The sequence below is a fragment of the Lytechinus variegatus genome, chromosome 3 (genome assembly GCF_018143015.1).
Source record: "Lytechinus variegatus isolate NC3 chromosome 3, Lvar_3.0, whole genome shotgun sequence".
Lineage (NCBI taxonomy): Eukaryota > Metazoa > Echinodermata > Echinoidea > Temnopleuroida > Toxopneustidae > Lytechinus > Lytechinus variegatus.
The window spans coordinates 62,515,885-62,532,320 of record NC_054742.1 but is presented as its reverse complement, the minus strand read 5'-3'; the positions used below and the strand labels follow the sequence as shown (position 1 = coordinate 62,532,320).

The following is a 16,436-nucleotide window of genomic DNA, read 5'->3' as shown; positions in this document are numbered from 1 at the left end:
TCTGTTGCATAGTCAGAAATATTTAAAGCCAGGAAGTTTAACAATGTTTTCTAACATTAAGTAGACATGCAGAAACGTCAGAAAATATAATTTGCAGCAAGTTCAATATCACAATTATTGCTGTCATGAAAATAAGGCCATATATAATTAGCACATGGTAATGAATTTTAAAGAATGCACATATAATATGCATGGAATTCAATTATTTATCAATATGAAAACTTTCCACAGAAGTAGAACATAAAATGACAGTATACTGCATGCACATGATATGAGTACTTGTGTACCTGTGCAAAAAAAAAAGTTTTAAAAATGTTTCTATCGTCAGACAATAGCGAATTGCATTGCATTAATGTTATTGTAGATATACACCTCGCTGGTATATTAAACTAGATTTATAGGGCCTGATATATGTATGACCTGATCGATTCTAAACTCTTAATTATATATGCTAAATAGCATTGTACAAATTACAGTGTTAAAAACAGTAGGGTAGCTAATTCACATCAGTATTTATTGGGCAAGAATACAAGATACTATTCAATTGTTTGCGTCTTGCTCGTGATGGAACATAAACAGTTCAGTTTGCTTTAGATTTCGATTTCAAGAAACCTCTCGTCATTACCATCCTTGAAATAATCTGTTATAAGCTATTGAAATAGTGGCATTGGCTTGGCCGACAGCAATTTGTACTAGCATTTTTACGCCATAAGGCTCAGATCTGATATTAGTGAACTTAGTAATAAAAAGATACGTCTGTAATATCAAAGGAGGGGCACTGTGGTCTTGTGGTTACAACTCTCGTCTTTCAATCAGAGGGACGTGGGTTCAAATCCCAGCCATGGCATGTTTTCCATCAGCAAGAAATTTACCCACATTTTGCAGCACTCGACCCAGGTGAGGTGAATGGGTAGCTGGTAGGCATTATACCTTGAATGCTTTAGCACCTAGGTATATGGCCGCTCAGCTACAGCCGGGGTAATAATATGATATCAAGCGCAGTAGCTGTATAAATGGACCATATTATTATTATTATTATAGTGTTGATAAAAAAGAGAAAATACTCGATATCAAACTGTTTGTGCATTGCAATATTATATTTCTAATAAAAAGACAAAAGGAATTCATATGCAAGCTCAACCTAAACTACTCTCAATTTTGATGAAAAATGGTAGCAAACCAACTATTAAAATCTAGAATCCTGCTGTCGTAGAATCTCTTACCAAGATCAAATTCGCACCCTAGCCCTATCGAATGTGGACAAAATATTGATCTCCATAAATCAATCATTTTGTAGAACTCCATGCAAGTTGCAAAGAAGATTTGTATCTTAATTTGTATATTCAACCGCAAAAAGTGCTTAAGTTAGACAGTGTATATTGTACATCGGTTGTTCCAATGTATACCTTTCACAAATGACATTCTGGGTTGCACAAATTCAAGCTTTGATTAATCGCAAGATTGATATTTACAATTGATCGTATGGTTTGGTCAATACAATATGTCGTTAAAATATGTTCTAGGATCAATGCAAAGATTTATGTCACAGAGCCCAGGTAAATACTAAGATGTTCCACAAAGAGTTAAGGGTGACTTATAGTAAGTCCAAAGTGTGTAAACATGTGATCTCATGACTGAATATGGTGTAGCACGCATCCCATCGGCGTGATCTGACTAATGAATGCATGCTTTACATACTAAACGCAATGTGGCATCTTGAATGATTATCAAATTACACTTGCTCTTTGTGGAATACTCCTTGAGCTCTCTTTGTTATAAAAAATCATAACATCTATGAAGCACAAATCAATAATTTTGTAGTTCATGTCATTTTGAAATTGATCACATTTTTTACTAGCACAGTTTAGAAGACAAAAAAGGGAATCAAATTTGAATTAAAAAAATTGCATTTTGGAATTAAAGAAGAAATCTTGATAGAGCACATGCTATTCTGTGCAAAAATTGAACACTTTAAATGTTGGTTCGTGCATGCATACAATTAAAAAGTGCAGTAGTTTTTTTTTTTTTTGAATTCATTGATAAATGAAGTGATAACTTGTGCCCATTTTGCTTGTTGCTCATTGCTTATAATGAAATAAACTCTTCAAAAATATCTGCAAATGAAATAAATTTGTGAAATCAAGTTTATTGATGAAGAATTCATATTTTTTTATTTTGAGTAGTTACTTTAGAAACAAAACAACGAGAGAGAAAAAAAGAATGAAAAAGTGCAAGAGAGGGAAGGAGAGAAAAAAATTGGGCAGAGACAGAGATGGCCATGAAGTCTTCTGCTGTAGTCATCTCCTGGCAGAGACAGAGATGGCCAGGAAGTATTCTGCTGTAGTCATCTCCTGGAAGAGACAGAGATGGCCATGAAGTCTTCTGCTGTATTCATCTCCTGGCAGGGACAGTGGTGGTAAAGAAGACGTCTGTTGTAGTCATCTCCTGGCAGAGACAGAATGATTGGGAAGTCTTTTGCTGTAGTAATCTTTTGGGAGAGACAGAGATGGCCATGAAGTCTTCTGCTGTTGTCATCTCCTGGCAGAGACACAGATGATCAGGAAGTCTTGTTGTAGTCATCTCCTGGAAGAGACAGAGATGGCCATGAAGTATTCTGCTGTAGTCATCTCCTGGAAGAGACAGAGATGGCCATGAAGTCTTCTGCTGTATTCATCTCCTGGAAGAGACAGAGATGGCCATGAAGTCTTCTGCTGTAGTCATCTCCTGGAAGAGACAGAGATGGCCATGAAGTCTTCTGCTGTAGTCATCTCCTGGAAGAGACAGAGATGGCCATGAAGTCTTCTGCTGTATTCATCTCCTGGAAGAGACAGAGATGGCCATGAAGTCTTCTGCTGTAGTCATCTCCTGGCAGAGACAGAGATGGCCATGAAGACGTCTGCTGTATTCATCTCCTGGCAGAGACAGAGATGGCCATGAAGACGTCTGCTGTATTCATCTCCTGGCAGAGGCAGAGATGGCCATGAAGTCCTCTGCTGCAGTCACTTTCTTGCAGGGACAGAGATGGTCATTAAATCCTCTGCGGCAGTCACCTTCCCTCCTGGAAATGTTGCTCTTGTCTGATCAAGAAGTTTCTGAACAGTCTCATCCCCTTCCTATTAGAAAACAGAGAAAATTACGAGAGAAATAATTAATCATAAAAAGAGAATGTATACATGTATATTATATACCCAGTTCCACTGGTGAGTATTCCAGACACATCATCAGAGCAAGATAGAAATGCAAAGCAATCAAATTATAAAGACTTACAATTTTGTGGTGACTCCCCTTGCAGAAGTCTACCATCCTCATATTGATTTTGCCAACTGAGATTGCCTCTAAAATTCCTCAATTTGATTGGTTGAGTACAGATATATCAAAGAAAAGGAAAGTGGCCGATTCGTCTACTGCCAACTCATCCACTCACCTTTTGTCAGATGGGTCTATTCAGACCGGGGGAGCGTTTCATGAAAGGACTTGTCGGACGTTTTATCCGACAAGTCCCATTTTATCCGACAGTTACCATAGTATCAGTGCCTCACAGCCAATCAGAGTCAGAGAAAGATGTCAGATCTGACAACTTGTCGGACAAAATGTTGATGAAACACTCCCCTGCTAACCATTGCATTTTTTTTAATACCTTTTTGCAACCAAAATACGGCAGTTTGTTTTTTCTTTAGAAAATATGTTTTTGTTAAAAAAATTTTTTTTTTACAAAATTGTAATTCATTGAGCAAAATCATCTTCATATGTCTTTATTTCATAAAACTTACACAAATATGGTTATTACATCAATGTAATTTCAGGTAACCTGTTTGTTTTTTTCAATCATTTTGTTAAAACCAGGGTGAGATATACACATGTTTAAATGTTTTTTGTTTTTTTTCATCTGCAAGAGCAGTGTGCATTTTAGCTTGCATGCAGCTTGTGCGCCGCGATGAGCGAGTGCACCACGCATTTTATTATGAAATACACTTTTTTTGGGAAAAATACACTTTTTCTTATCACAGAATATACTTTTTCATTCCCAGAGATTGGCAGGTCAGGTCTATTTGGTTCTGATGTTCAATATAAATATAATGGCCACATATGCTTGCTCGGTCGGTGATTTTCAGCATTGTTTTCAAAAACATTTTCAACATTTGGTATGATTATCCCTATACAGCCTAGATGGGAAATAAGAACTGAATAAGACTGTTTGAACTGGGTGGTCCCGGTACCAAGCCTATGGGAATAACAGAAGTCTGTAGTCAACAGGTTAGACCATTACCTCCTTTAACTAAGTGGTCTCTATGGGAATCACAGAATTAAAAGGATCGTTTCACTCCTCTGTGAGCAGCTGATTTAAAAAATTCTTAAACTAAGATGAAACATGTGTATGAGTGTGTGTATTTATCCTCTAAAACTATGAAACAGACCACAATAAACCAACCCCCAATTATTTGCAAACTTTGGTTTCCATCTCCAATTTTTTTAAATAGTTTCTTTAGATATGTTACTTTAAAATTTTTGGGATTGTATTTTGACACTATAAGCCTAATGTTTAGCCCTTTTTCAAGAACCAAAATGATTTGTTTTTTTTAAAATCAGAACAAAGTGAAATGATCTCTTAAAGAGATCAAGAATTACCTTGCATTGACGTGATAATGGGGAATATCTCTGGCTGAAGTGACTGATGACTAGATGCTTGCATTGGATCTGTGCAGCAAACTGACCAGCCATGGCTGTCATTGTAGAGGGGGGAAAAAGAAAACAATGAAAAAAAAAAAACATGAAAGACTACAAATTAGAGAAACAATGACTCAAGATTAGCTGGCTGGGAGGATGGGAAACCTGAAAATTTGCTTTTGTTTACACTAGAGCTACAAACATTTTTTTGAATCATTAGATAATAACCCTTAAATATAAAAGTGGCTTTGTACATGTACTTGGGGAGCTGTAACTCTTTTATTCATGCAAAACAACTTGACGGGTTCTAAACCTTGACAATGGGATTTGTAACACTCCACCAGGCTTTTAACCCTATCTAGGCCGGGGGGGGGGGGGGGCCTCGGAGGCCCCCCTCAACGAATCGCGCAAATTTTTTGCTGTGCAAAATTTTTGGACCGCGCCGCTCGCTGACTTTTTACTCTCAAGTCTCGCGCAACTTTTGAGACCAATTTTGTATCACCCGGGTACGTGGTTCCGAAATTACTTAACATTATGTAAGTGCATGTCAGACCGAAAATTGCTCAAAAACGTGGTTTTGTGTACAAAGTCAATGCATATTGTGTTTTCAATCAAAGTTAATAAATGTATGATTATTTTTAGTTTTGCTGGTCTAAATGTATTTATTTTATGCTTTTTATAATCCCAGAAGAGTCCCCAACAAATTTCATTGAAAAAACAATGAAAAACGAAAGGTAAAAAAACAAAGAAATACATAAGAAATTGCAAAAAACAATATAAAACATAAGAAAATGATTTGATATTGCAATTTTTTCATGTGCACTTGCTAAGAACACTACAAAGAGTTTCTATACCAAAAACTAGTAGGAGCTTTATTTAGGGAGTTAGAGGAAAAAGTATGATTCTGCATACTAATTACGCATAAATTAGCATAATCACTTAATAGCATGATATTTCGGTACAGTCTCCGTACAGATTTGCCTTTGGCCCCTCTTCAAGCCCAAAATATGAAATTGCAAAATGATCATAAAATGTAAGATGAAAATCGCAGCCCTTTAGCCACCTTCGATCCTGTTCCTGGCACAATTAAATCACAGGAAAATTTGTAGACTAGTCCACTGAGTGGCGACCACAGCAAATGTTAACTATGCAATGGGCCTTATACCAACCTGGGGTTGAGTGTCCTCTCTCAATGCATATATCATGAAGTTCATCCGCTACTGTAGCCTCATGAACCAGGACATCTGCATTCATGGCAATGGGAATGATTCTTGAGGATTCCTTTGTGTCTCCAAGGATCACTGTTATGATCAAGAATATAAAAGGACCTGATGAATATAACTGTATTCACTGCCCTCCTTGCAACAGACCAATTTGTACATGTAGTTAGCCCCTGACACACATGATTATGGCTGTAATTGAGGCCGGCCTCAAGATCAAATATTTCCAGCCTTAGCCTAACCTTGGCACGATTCACCCACATCAAATGTACAAAGCCTTTGGAAGACGACTTTCTCCAATGACCTTGTGACTTGGAAGTACCGGTCTGGACTATATCCCTGCATAAGATCTCTGATAGACATATTTTAAAACAAGGATAAGCTTAGACTGAACACTCGCATTGTATGCCTTGTGAATGTGAATTATTATTATTTTTCAATTGAAAATCTTAACCAAAGGTTTAGTTTTTGAAATGTCATCACTCAGAAAGTATATGGACCTAGTTCATGAAATTTGAACACAAGGGTAATCAAGTATCACTATTCATCTTGCATGATTAACAGGTCACAGGTCATTTAGGGTCAATGAATTTTGACCATATTTTGCGGTATCAATATCAAAATCTTAACCAAGGTAACATTTTTGAAATGTCATAACTTAGAAAGTATATGGACCTAGTTCATGAAAGTTGAACATAAGGGTAACAAAGTTTCTTTGATCATTTTGCACATTCATCAGGTTACATGATCACGGTCAAAGGTCATTTAGGGTCAATGAACTTAGGACTTTATTATTATATGAATGATTATTCATCTTAGCTATTTTCCATGTCAGCACTGCTGCTATGTTGAATTGCTTAATGCGGGGAACTGCCAGAGGTATTCCACTTGTTGAGCCTTGGAACCACCATTGGTAATCAGGGAATTTCCATGGCAACAAGGCATGGTCATAACATGGCAAATGTGGGACAATTTCTTTAAAAGTCTGCAGCAACCAAAATATTCAGCTTTTTTTTAAATGTAAATCTATTTTGTGATAGATTTTGACATATTCAACAAACAATGTCACATTTCACCCTTGTTCCTTCCTTTTCTTTCTTTTTCTCCTTTTCATCTTTTTTTTCTTAGTCGTGCACCTTTAGGGGGCCAGAGCACTCTTCCCCATCTGTAGTCGGCATCCAGGGTAATTGCCTTCATTTTCTTGGGTTAATCCAAGTCCTGTAAAAAGAGAAATTCGTACCTATCTTTCTTCCTGGTCTTGTTGGTCCTACCACATCTTGTGGTGTGATGACTGAGCCATCAGGAGCTTCTATCTCTTGACCTGCTTTGATTCTGGCATACAGTGGTCCTGGGGGAATCCCCCTACTCCGGAGCATCTCAGCATCTAACCTAGGGCATAGGTAGAATGGTTGAATCATTCCTTTACTACAAATTTTAAACATGGCCTCAAAAGATGTGCAAGACTTTTAAGAAGAAGATTAAGACATACTCCCCCATTCATTGTAGAAATATTACACGAAAATGGGACGGATTTCACCCCCCCCTCTCCTGACCTCTGATAATATAATATCATTGGAAACACAAACTACATCGACATGATCATATTGATGTCATTTGTATTTTGTAGTCGGCCTGACTGAAAACTTTTTTGTTTCAAAGCACTTTTAACCAAATAACACAATTTGGTTTTAGTGTAAGACACACACTAAAATAAACCTTGCCTAAGTTATCATGGGTATAAGACTTAATGGGTTGAGGTTAGCGAATCATATTTGAAATAGAGAATTGAGATAAGAATTATTTTAAAGTTGAACGATATGAACAAACTGACGTTATTTGCATTTTGCCGTCATCCCAACTTAAAGATTCCACTGTTGCCAATTTAATGATTAGCAGAGCTACCAAGTTTCACGCATTATGTGTGAGACTCAAGCATTTTGGACTCTTATTCATCCCCTCAAATCTCTGTCTCACGCAACTATCACAGCCTATCCCCATATACATTGTACACAATGTCTGTGATCTCACTCAAATTCATGGAAAATCTCACGCATAGCTGGTCTTTGAACTTGGCATCTCTGGATTAGACCTATTACCTGCCTGGTTGAGGCTTCTCGAGAAACACATATCCAAAGCAAGGAACCCGGTGAGTCAGAGGGGCAGCCTGTATGATATGACGATCATCTTCATGTCTGCAAACCAAAAAATCAAAGCAAGAGTCAAAATTGGAGGTGACATTTCCCCACTGTTTGACATTTGTTCTAATTAAAATGAAACAATCATGTTTTAAGGACTATGTCCCTAACCGAGTATACAATAATGTGTACATTACAATGGAAGTTTCTAACACATAGAAACATGACATAGTGTGAAACAAAAATTGAGGAAAGCATATGGAAATTTGCACTGCTTCATCTACTGAAATGCCACAATGTCCCCAACCATGACTTTCTGACAGTCTACAACTGTTACATCAGACCAACAGTTGAAAACGCAGTCCTAGTTTTAAATCCAGGACTCACCAAGGATCATGTCAGAAAACTTGAGAACATCCAAAAAAGGCAATCAAAATCATCCTCGGATGTGAATTCACTTATTATGATGTTCTCGTTTGCTGAATATGAGCAACCTTGCTGAACGGTGGGAAATGATGTCTACAATTTCCTAAGACTCTGAATTAGCCAACAGAACCATTACACCACAGGCACTGGAAACTGCTTTCTCTATTAGATTAGAAAGATACCCCGAGTTCCGCAATGAATTTCAGAACAGGCTCAGGGATAGCACTATCGCATACATGTACTTGGTAAAAATGTTTAAAATGAACTCGAAAATAAACGTTTTATAATCATAATTTATAGCCATTTCATATAATCTTAGATACAATTTTGGGGTGAGGGCGTTTGATATTCTTTGTAACATAAGGACCCCTCTGTCGACCAGCGGCACCATGATTGATGTTGCTGAGTAGGGCCATCCTCCCGTTTTCATTTATCAATTCACATGCATAATTTTATATGTATTGTTATTTGTTTTTTAACAAAAATAAATTCAACAGTACCGTTGTTGGAACACTCTGACCCTGAGGATTGCAGGGATTACTGTTAGTGCGAGTTAAGTTGAGGGTGTGAATGCATGTGTGTGGTAAGGGTTGTGTGTGTGTGAGATGTCCACATGTGTATGTCTGAGAGAAAGGGAGACAGAGAGAGAGAGATAAATGCATAAACTCAAAATAGAGAATAACACTATCATGAAAGGTGTGGATCAATTGTAAGCTTGCATATAAATGTAATTATGAACATTTCACCCTCCATCTCCTTTTTTAATGTATCGGTCTGACTCTCTAAAAGCAGTGCAATGTAACTTCCTATTTCTCCTTCTATCTACCCCAATCTTCAATCTCATTTACACTGACTGACCCCCCCCCCCCCCTCTCTCTTTCTCTCTCTGTGTCTTGAATAATTGCACTCATTTTTGTTTACCTACAGATTGTAAATGCCATCAGCATTCATAGTGATATTTCTTCCTGCCTTTTCATTTGGATGCAATGAACCCTCTGCCTCATGTGATGGTTTCCATGACTATATTGGATTAAAAAAGTAGAAAATAAACTTTAACAAATTCAGCAGTTTCAAGTAAATGATAAAAAAAAGGTGTGAAGATAAAAACAACTTCTGTATTCCTTTAATTAAAAAACCCCACTAAATGTAGGAAAGATATTCACCGAATACGCTTATATTACGGTATACTTTTGCAATCTTTGGAAAATATACTTATTAAGCACTTAATATATATGTGTTAATGACACAAATGAAAATAGCATTACAGAAATAAATATTCAAAATGATATGAATATGCAAGTGACTTTGAATCTGTATAAAAGTCAACAGAAAATGAATGAAAAATCAGATGAGCTCTTTCATAGATCTTTCATGGAATTAAACAGATTTATACTTTTTATGTTAGAATTGGTAAGACTTGGAATAGCCTAAATAATGATGTTGTCACTGCCCCAAGCATGATTGATTTAATGCCAATTGTCCCTTCTCTAACCATTTTAATCACAACTGACTTTGCCTCTTATAAATGTAAAATCATAGTAGGCGGTTTCAAACCGCCTCGATCACAAGAATCCCCGTTAAATTACGAGAACTTTTTAAGGCTAAAAAATACCCGTTAATTATTCCTGCATTCACACCGCCCCGAAACACATCCTTCGGGATAAGTTCCCGAAGTTACGAGCATGCGCAGTGTGGTCTGATAAGCAGGCAAGGCGGGAGATTCAAAATCTCTAGCCCAGCAGCCACCCACGCCGCCGCGCCCAACGACACGCTGGGATAAAAGTTCCCGTAATTTGCTTTCACATCGCCAAAATACCTGCGACCTTGGAAAAATCCCCAAGAAAGTTCTCGTAATTTCGCCAAGTACCTACTATTTAGCGGGTATTTTCTTTCGGGGAGATTACGCGTAGTTTGCTTTCACATTACCAAAATACCTGGTATTTTCTGATCGGGGTAAATTTCCCGATCAGAGAATACCTGGAACTGGCGAACTTCGAGGCGGTCTGAAACCACCTAGTGAAGGAGTTTTACAAACCTCCCAGTCGTGGGGATGGTCAGTATCTGGAACCTGAAGCTCATGTACCACATAGGAGTATGACATCTCTGATCTTGACAGTTCCAAGCTCACACGGACATACTTTCTTAAACCCTTTAATAAAGCAAACAAGAAGCCAGGCAAAAATATCAAAAGCAATTTGTGAATATACTATGCTACTCTTATTATGAGCCCAGATACAGCCCAGCAACCTAGTGTTACATGAATCACTTCACAATTTATTACGAATTTTTCAAAAACTGCTACATAAAAGTTTTTGTGTAGCTGATTTTTACTGTACAGATTAGCTTTTTTCTTTTGACCTAACATGCTAAACAATTTTGGAAAGCAAAAATATTCTGCTCCGGTTCTGCACATATATGTTGAAAACAAGGTTTCTAAAACAAACATACCTGAGGACCATATATCTCCATAATACTGCCCTCTCTGTCCGGATCAAGGAAGGCCGTATTGAGGGTGCATAATAGACCCGGCAATCCAAACGAGTGGTCACCATGGAGATGCGTGATGAAAATCTTGGTGATGCGACCAGGCTTGACTGAGCTTTTCATTAACTGAATCTGGGTGCCTTCACCGCAATCTACAAGCCATGCCTCTCCATCTAAAATTATAATAATTTACTTTTCCATTTACTGATCATTAACTACGTGAAAACTGGAAAGTTGTACCTTTCACTTGAGTTTCATCAGTAAATCTGTAAAAGATTAAATATTTGGGCCCAGTATGGAAGACAAAAAAATGTCAATGCAGATTTGGCTAAAATTGTACAAGTCAAGCTCTGATGAAAGATGTTGGAACATGCAATACAGAAAATGGACTTTCCTAATTGACTTATAAGTGTATTATAGCAACATAGACAGATACATGTATTCATAATTACACAAATGTTGTTATATAGCCCTATATCTCAAAAGGTATTTGAGATAGAGGCATGTATGAAACTTGAGTAATTTATCATTAATGTTCTACAACATGCTAAGTTTAAAAGCTTTATACCATGCATTGCTGAGATTGTGAGGGTCAAAATCCATCCCATTTTTCTGAATTTTTCTTTAAAGGAAACCAAAACCCAAGAAGAGAAGCAATCTAATTGGAAAGAGTAAAATAAGAGGAACAATTTAAAAAAAGTTTCATCAAAATCAGTTACGAAATAAGCAAGTTATGGACGATTAAAAAGTTTTGTTGTACTTACTATGTGGATCCTCAAATTGGCAAACATGCTTTAAAATGGCTGATTTTGTGGACAACTCTCCATTTGTTTTGTACACATATTTTCAGATTTTCCCCTATATTTTACATATTTCACATTATCTCCTCCTGACCTTGACATATATGGTGTGGATGATATTTTCCCATGACATATGTTGTGCTCAGGAGGAAAGATGCAATTTGAAAGATAATGAGGAAAATCTGAAAATTTGTGTATAAAACAAATGGAGAGTTGTCCACAAAATCAGCCATTTCGAAGCACGTTTGCCAATTTGAGGATGCCCATATAAAGTAAAACAAGAGTTTTCAAACTCCCATAACTTGCTTATTTCATAACCGATTTTGATGAAACTGTTCTGAAATTGTACCTCTTATTTTACTCTTTCCAATAAGATTACTTCTCCTCTTGGGTTTTGGTTTCCTCTAATGTGACACTTGAAACACTTTATTACTTATTTGAAATGATTATTTATTACTTATTATTTGAATGCAGAGTTCACTTTTTGAAAAAAAAAGCCAATCATCTTCCACCAAAAAAGTGGTGGGGGTGTGCCGCAGGCAAGACAAAAAAAGGGGCCTTGGAGCGGGCTTATTGTAAAAAGGAGGGTCCTCGGAACGACAAAAGTTTGTGAAAACGGGGGTCCTTGGAACGGATCGCCAGCTTGTGAGTGCGTATGCATCCCTATGGAACGGTCATGCGTGCATGATGCAGCTATCGCGGCCTCCGCCGGGGAGCTCTGCGGCCACTTTTCACCAAAATTGCAGCACATTCAATGCGATCAGAGCGACATAACAAAAATATGCGAAGCTTCGGAGCGGATTTCTCTCGTCTTTTTTTCTTGAAAGAAAATGCTATGCCTTGGAGCGGCTTTCTTTGTTCTTTTTCTCAACAAGGCAAAAATGCTATGCCTTGGAACGGAAATTTGAGTGTGAAAATGGGGGTCCCTCCGCGGCACATACCCACTATGCATTATATACTGAGTGCCCCCCCCAAGTGTTTTTTATTGTGTGTGACTCAAGTGACATACCCTAAGAAACCAAAGCATGATTTTAGTACATAGTACATAATGAAGGGATTGATGCTTAGCAATTACCTACCAGTACTTCTTTTTTATTAAACTAAAATATAAATGCTATTTGTGACTCATGTGACATGTTTCGACGGTGTAATCAATTAAAGTTGGGCGCTAGTGCGCTTACGCATCAGTGCCGCCGCGCCGGCGATGCTCATTTCGCTCAAGCGGCGCCGCCCTGCCAAAGTGTTTCATTGGGCATATTAGCCGTGGTTGCGAAAGAGCACTAGGAAAGAAACTAAGACTTGGTGGATGAATATTGGACCAGAGCTGCAGCTGCATAAGTCTTATTTTTTTCCTTCTTACCACTTTTTACCACCGTGCCTGACACTCCTCGAGTAGGTGATGGGTGAGCGGATGCTGTTCCTAAAAAAGTTATGTCCATGATTTAATACGACGATGTAAAAATATCCGTCGGTGACTACCTCGGCTAATTACTCGACACAGTATACGGTGTGGCTGACGGTATAGTGCATGCGATCACGAAAATAGAGTCTTCCTTCAGATTTTTATAATTTACAGCGAATTTATTTTCTATAGCTGTTGTGATGTATGTGATGATTTGTATCTCACTACATTATATTAATTAATTAATGAAAGTTTTAATTCCAACTAATGTATTTAATGTACTAGCATCCTTAAAATGAAAGGAAAAAATAAAATTTAATTTAAGAGCGCATGGGATTTTCCTATTCTACGTAAATTTCTAGACACGCCCACTGGCTGCCCCAGCTGTTTGTGGTCGGTATGGTGCCGTTCTGGCTCTAAGCCGGCTTAGTCTTAGGTCCTACTACATCTACAACTTACACATTAAACCTTAATTTGATTCAGCTATAAACTCAGCACATTATATTCTGGAATTTGCATTCTATTAGCTGCAGCGCATGCAAGTCAGGTGCCAACGTGGATGATATTAATTCAATCACCTGCCGGTAAGTAAAAAAGTGTGTGTGATGACGGTGAGCAATGCGATTTTAGGACGATTGGAGTCGGTTTTACTTGCCATACCTTATTATCATCATCATGCAGAAGAAATGCAATCCCCGCGGCCGCCGCTTGACAGCCAAACTATTTATTGCATACTTAAATGCCATTTTTTTACATTGTCGGTATTCTAGATCTACTTAGATTTACTTGGATGGAAAGATATCAAAGCAATTATTGTAGCTCATTTGTCCCTCGTCTAATGATAGCAATGCATTATTGAAAGAAATAAGAATTAATATTTTCATTATTATGCAGAGAGATCTTTTTTCAATGTGTGTTTTACTTATCCATATTACTATGACACTAGGGAGTAGGCTGCTGAATGCGATGAACATCACATATGTAACATGTGTTATTCTCACATCATCACCATTGAATTATATTTTTGAACTATTTTACTTTGACAGTATGTTTCTTGAAATTTTCTTTGTCATACAGGTGCAGGTTAAACATTCTCAAACTAAGGCACTAAACTACATGTTTATTTGTGTATGCTGTTTGCACAGTACATGATTGAGAGAAAAGAAAAGTGGTGGTTGCCGTAATCATGAAGGTCACTGAGAATGAAGATGGTTTAATTATCACGTCTGAAGGATTCTCTTATGGTGACTTCAATAAAGCCCGTAAGTTTGTTTGTTTTTTCATCCTGGATGATCACTGTATGGGTTTGAGTAGCCAGAAATATGAGAGAATGAACATTCCTTCCTGTTCCATACTGAATTTTGTCATATTATATGCTAATTATTTGTAATATGATGAACATGTATGAATTAAGACTTAATTTTAAATCCCTTGCCAAAATAGAGTTATCATTTAAAAAGGAACATGTAATCCTTTAAGTTTTTTTGCAAAAATTTATGGAAAAATTTGATGAGATTATTTTTCTCTCCCAAAAATTTGGATGCAGATCTTAAATTGAAAGAAATTATAGTTATCAAAAACATATGAATCATAAACCCTTTCATTGTGAAGCCATGTCCAATCAATAAATTCAATGTGTTTCCTTTATTAATACAGATAAAGTGGATCTTTGGAAATTATCAAAGCACTTTGAGTCAAGTCGAGCTGCGACAATGAGTCTTACACTGAGGAAAGATTTTCAACTAGATTCGAGCTCCACCTTCTTCCTGGTTTATCAAACATCAGAGTTCTCACAAGAATTTCATGACATAGCGGATATGTTTTTTCCTTGGTACATGAAAACTAAAATTTGTTATGTGGGAAAGACATCATTCTGGTATGATTCAGCAACATACTGCCAGAAGACGGGCAAGTTGCTCTCTCAAAATTTCAGCCAAGGAGTGAAAGTCTGTGTGGATTCACGAAGATCAGTCGAGCTTCCTGTTGGGAGTGCTGACAAATACCGAGCAACAGCACTCACCAAGCCACCACAAAGATGTACCTTTCCATCGATCCCTCCGGTCAAGGAACGATCATTTACCTGCACCACCAGAGCGTTGCCAAGTGACACAGATAGCAATGGCCATGTTAATCAGTCAGCATGCTATAAGTATTGCTATGATGCTGCAAGCCTTGCTGCATTACAAGGTAATGTCTTCACTAAATTCAGCAAAGATTTTGCTTACTACGATGTGAAGAAAATCTCTGTGGAATATGTTGGAGAAATCAACGCAGGTGACGATGTCGAGGTCCTATGTTGGGAAGATGTCAATAACCAGTGCACTTTGTGTTTTATTCTTAGTGTAAGAAATAAAGTTGTCTGTAGATGTGTAGGTGAGTGGTTTGCTGGTCCAGACGGGATGCCTATCTCAAGGAAAGGAAGGTTGAATATACATTTGAGTGCAAATATGTAATTTGATATCAGCTATCGGATTCAAATCACTTGTCAATCCATATATTTTACCATTTGGTTGATTGTTTCTAAAAGAAAATTATTTCTCGCTGTATTTGGCTTATTGCTCTATGTTTAATATGCCAGAATTTTTAAGTCTCAGATTGATGAATTGAAAGTGTAGATATGAAAACTGTCTTAACACATGGGTCCCAACTCCAAAGGCACATTTATATGCAATTTTTTTTATGAGGGAAATTTAGTTCTTTACTCTGAAAATGTCTTTCTCTTCTTCACTCCTGAATCATTTGCAATATTTGAATTTCTTTCAAATATTTGTGAAGGATTGCAAGGCTACATAAATGTGATTTCATAAGCCAATGGAAGCTCACTTTATAATTGAGACTATTGTGCTATAGTCAATGTTAATTATGAGATCAGAATATCATCAATGCATCAAGTTGCTCATTTATGAGTAGAACTTTTTTTTCACATCTATGACCTATTATCCTTTCATGTGATCAGAATTTAGACAGATGATAATATAGATTTATAGAGCACAGAGACTACCTTTGTATATAAGACCTTTGTATATACTACATTTGTATATGCTTGTTATTGATGAAATAGAGTCATTTTGAGTTTTGGCTTGAAGTTGTTTTACAGATGGTGGTTTCCTGACTTCTATGGGTAAACTATTCCAGTTTTGGGGCAACACAAACAAATGCTCAATCACTTAGGCCGGAATTCACAAAGATGGTTTTGAAAACCCACGGTTGAGTCCATGGTTTATGCAGATTTCCTGTATAAATTACGCTTGATTTACCACGATGCCTGTTGCCGTGGTTATCTATGCTATTTCATTCATGAGTC

The 16,436-nt window shown here is 37.2% G+C and overlaps 2 protein-coding genes across 3 annotated transcripts; one reads left to right on the top strand and one right to left on the bottom strand.

Moving 5' to 3' along the window:
* Window positions 1-33: 33 nt before the first annotated feature.
* Window positions 34-13,241, bottom strand: LOC121411601 (zinc phosphodiesterase ELAC protein 1-like). The gene is made up of 9 exons (XM_041604401.1): window positions 13,091-13,241; window positions 10,895-11,103; window positions 10,482-10,595; window positions 9,372-9,466; window positions 7,982-8,077; window positions 7,126-7,274; window positions 5,835-5,966; window positions 4,627-4,721; window positions 34-3,113 (listed from the first exon to the last, which is right to left on the bottom strand). The coding sequence occupies exons 1-9, from the start codon at window positions 13,167-13,169 to the stop codon at window positions 3,000-3,002; spliced, it is 1,083 nt and encodes a 360-aa protein (XP_041460335.1). The 5' UTR covers window positions 13,170-13,241; the 3' UTR covers window positions 34-2,999.
* LOC121411602 lies at window positions 12,720-16,384 on the top strand. 2 transcript variants are annotated; one of them, XM_041604405.1, is made up of 3 exons: window positions 12,720-13,133; window positions 14,210-14,394; window positions 14,789-16,384. In XM_041604405.1, exons 2-3 carry the CDS (start codon window positions 14,319-14,321, stop codon window positions 15,583-15,585), a joined length of 873 nt encoding a protein of 290 aa, XP_041460339.1. In that variant the 5' UTR covers window positions 12,720-13,133; window positions 14,210-14,318; the 3' UTR covers window positions 15,586-16,384. The 2 variants fall into 2 exon arrangements, with proteins under 2 accessions (XP_041460339.1, XP_041460338.1); XM_041604404.1 differs by lacking the exon at window positions 12,720-13,133 and adding an exon at window positions 13,609-13,716.
* Window positions 16,385-16,436: the final 52 nt, after the last annotated feature.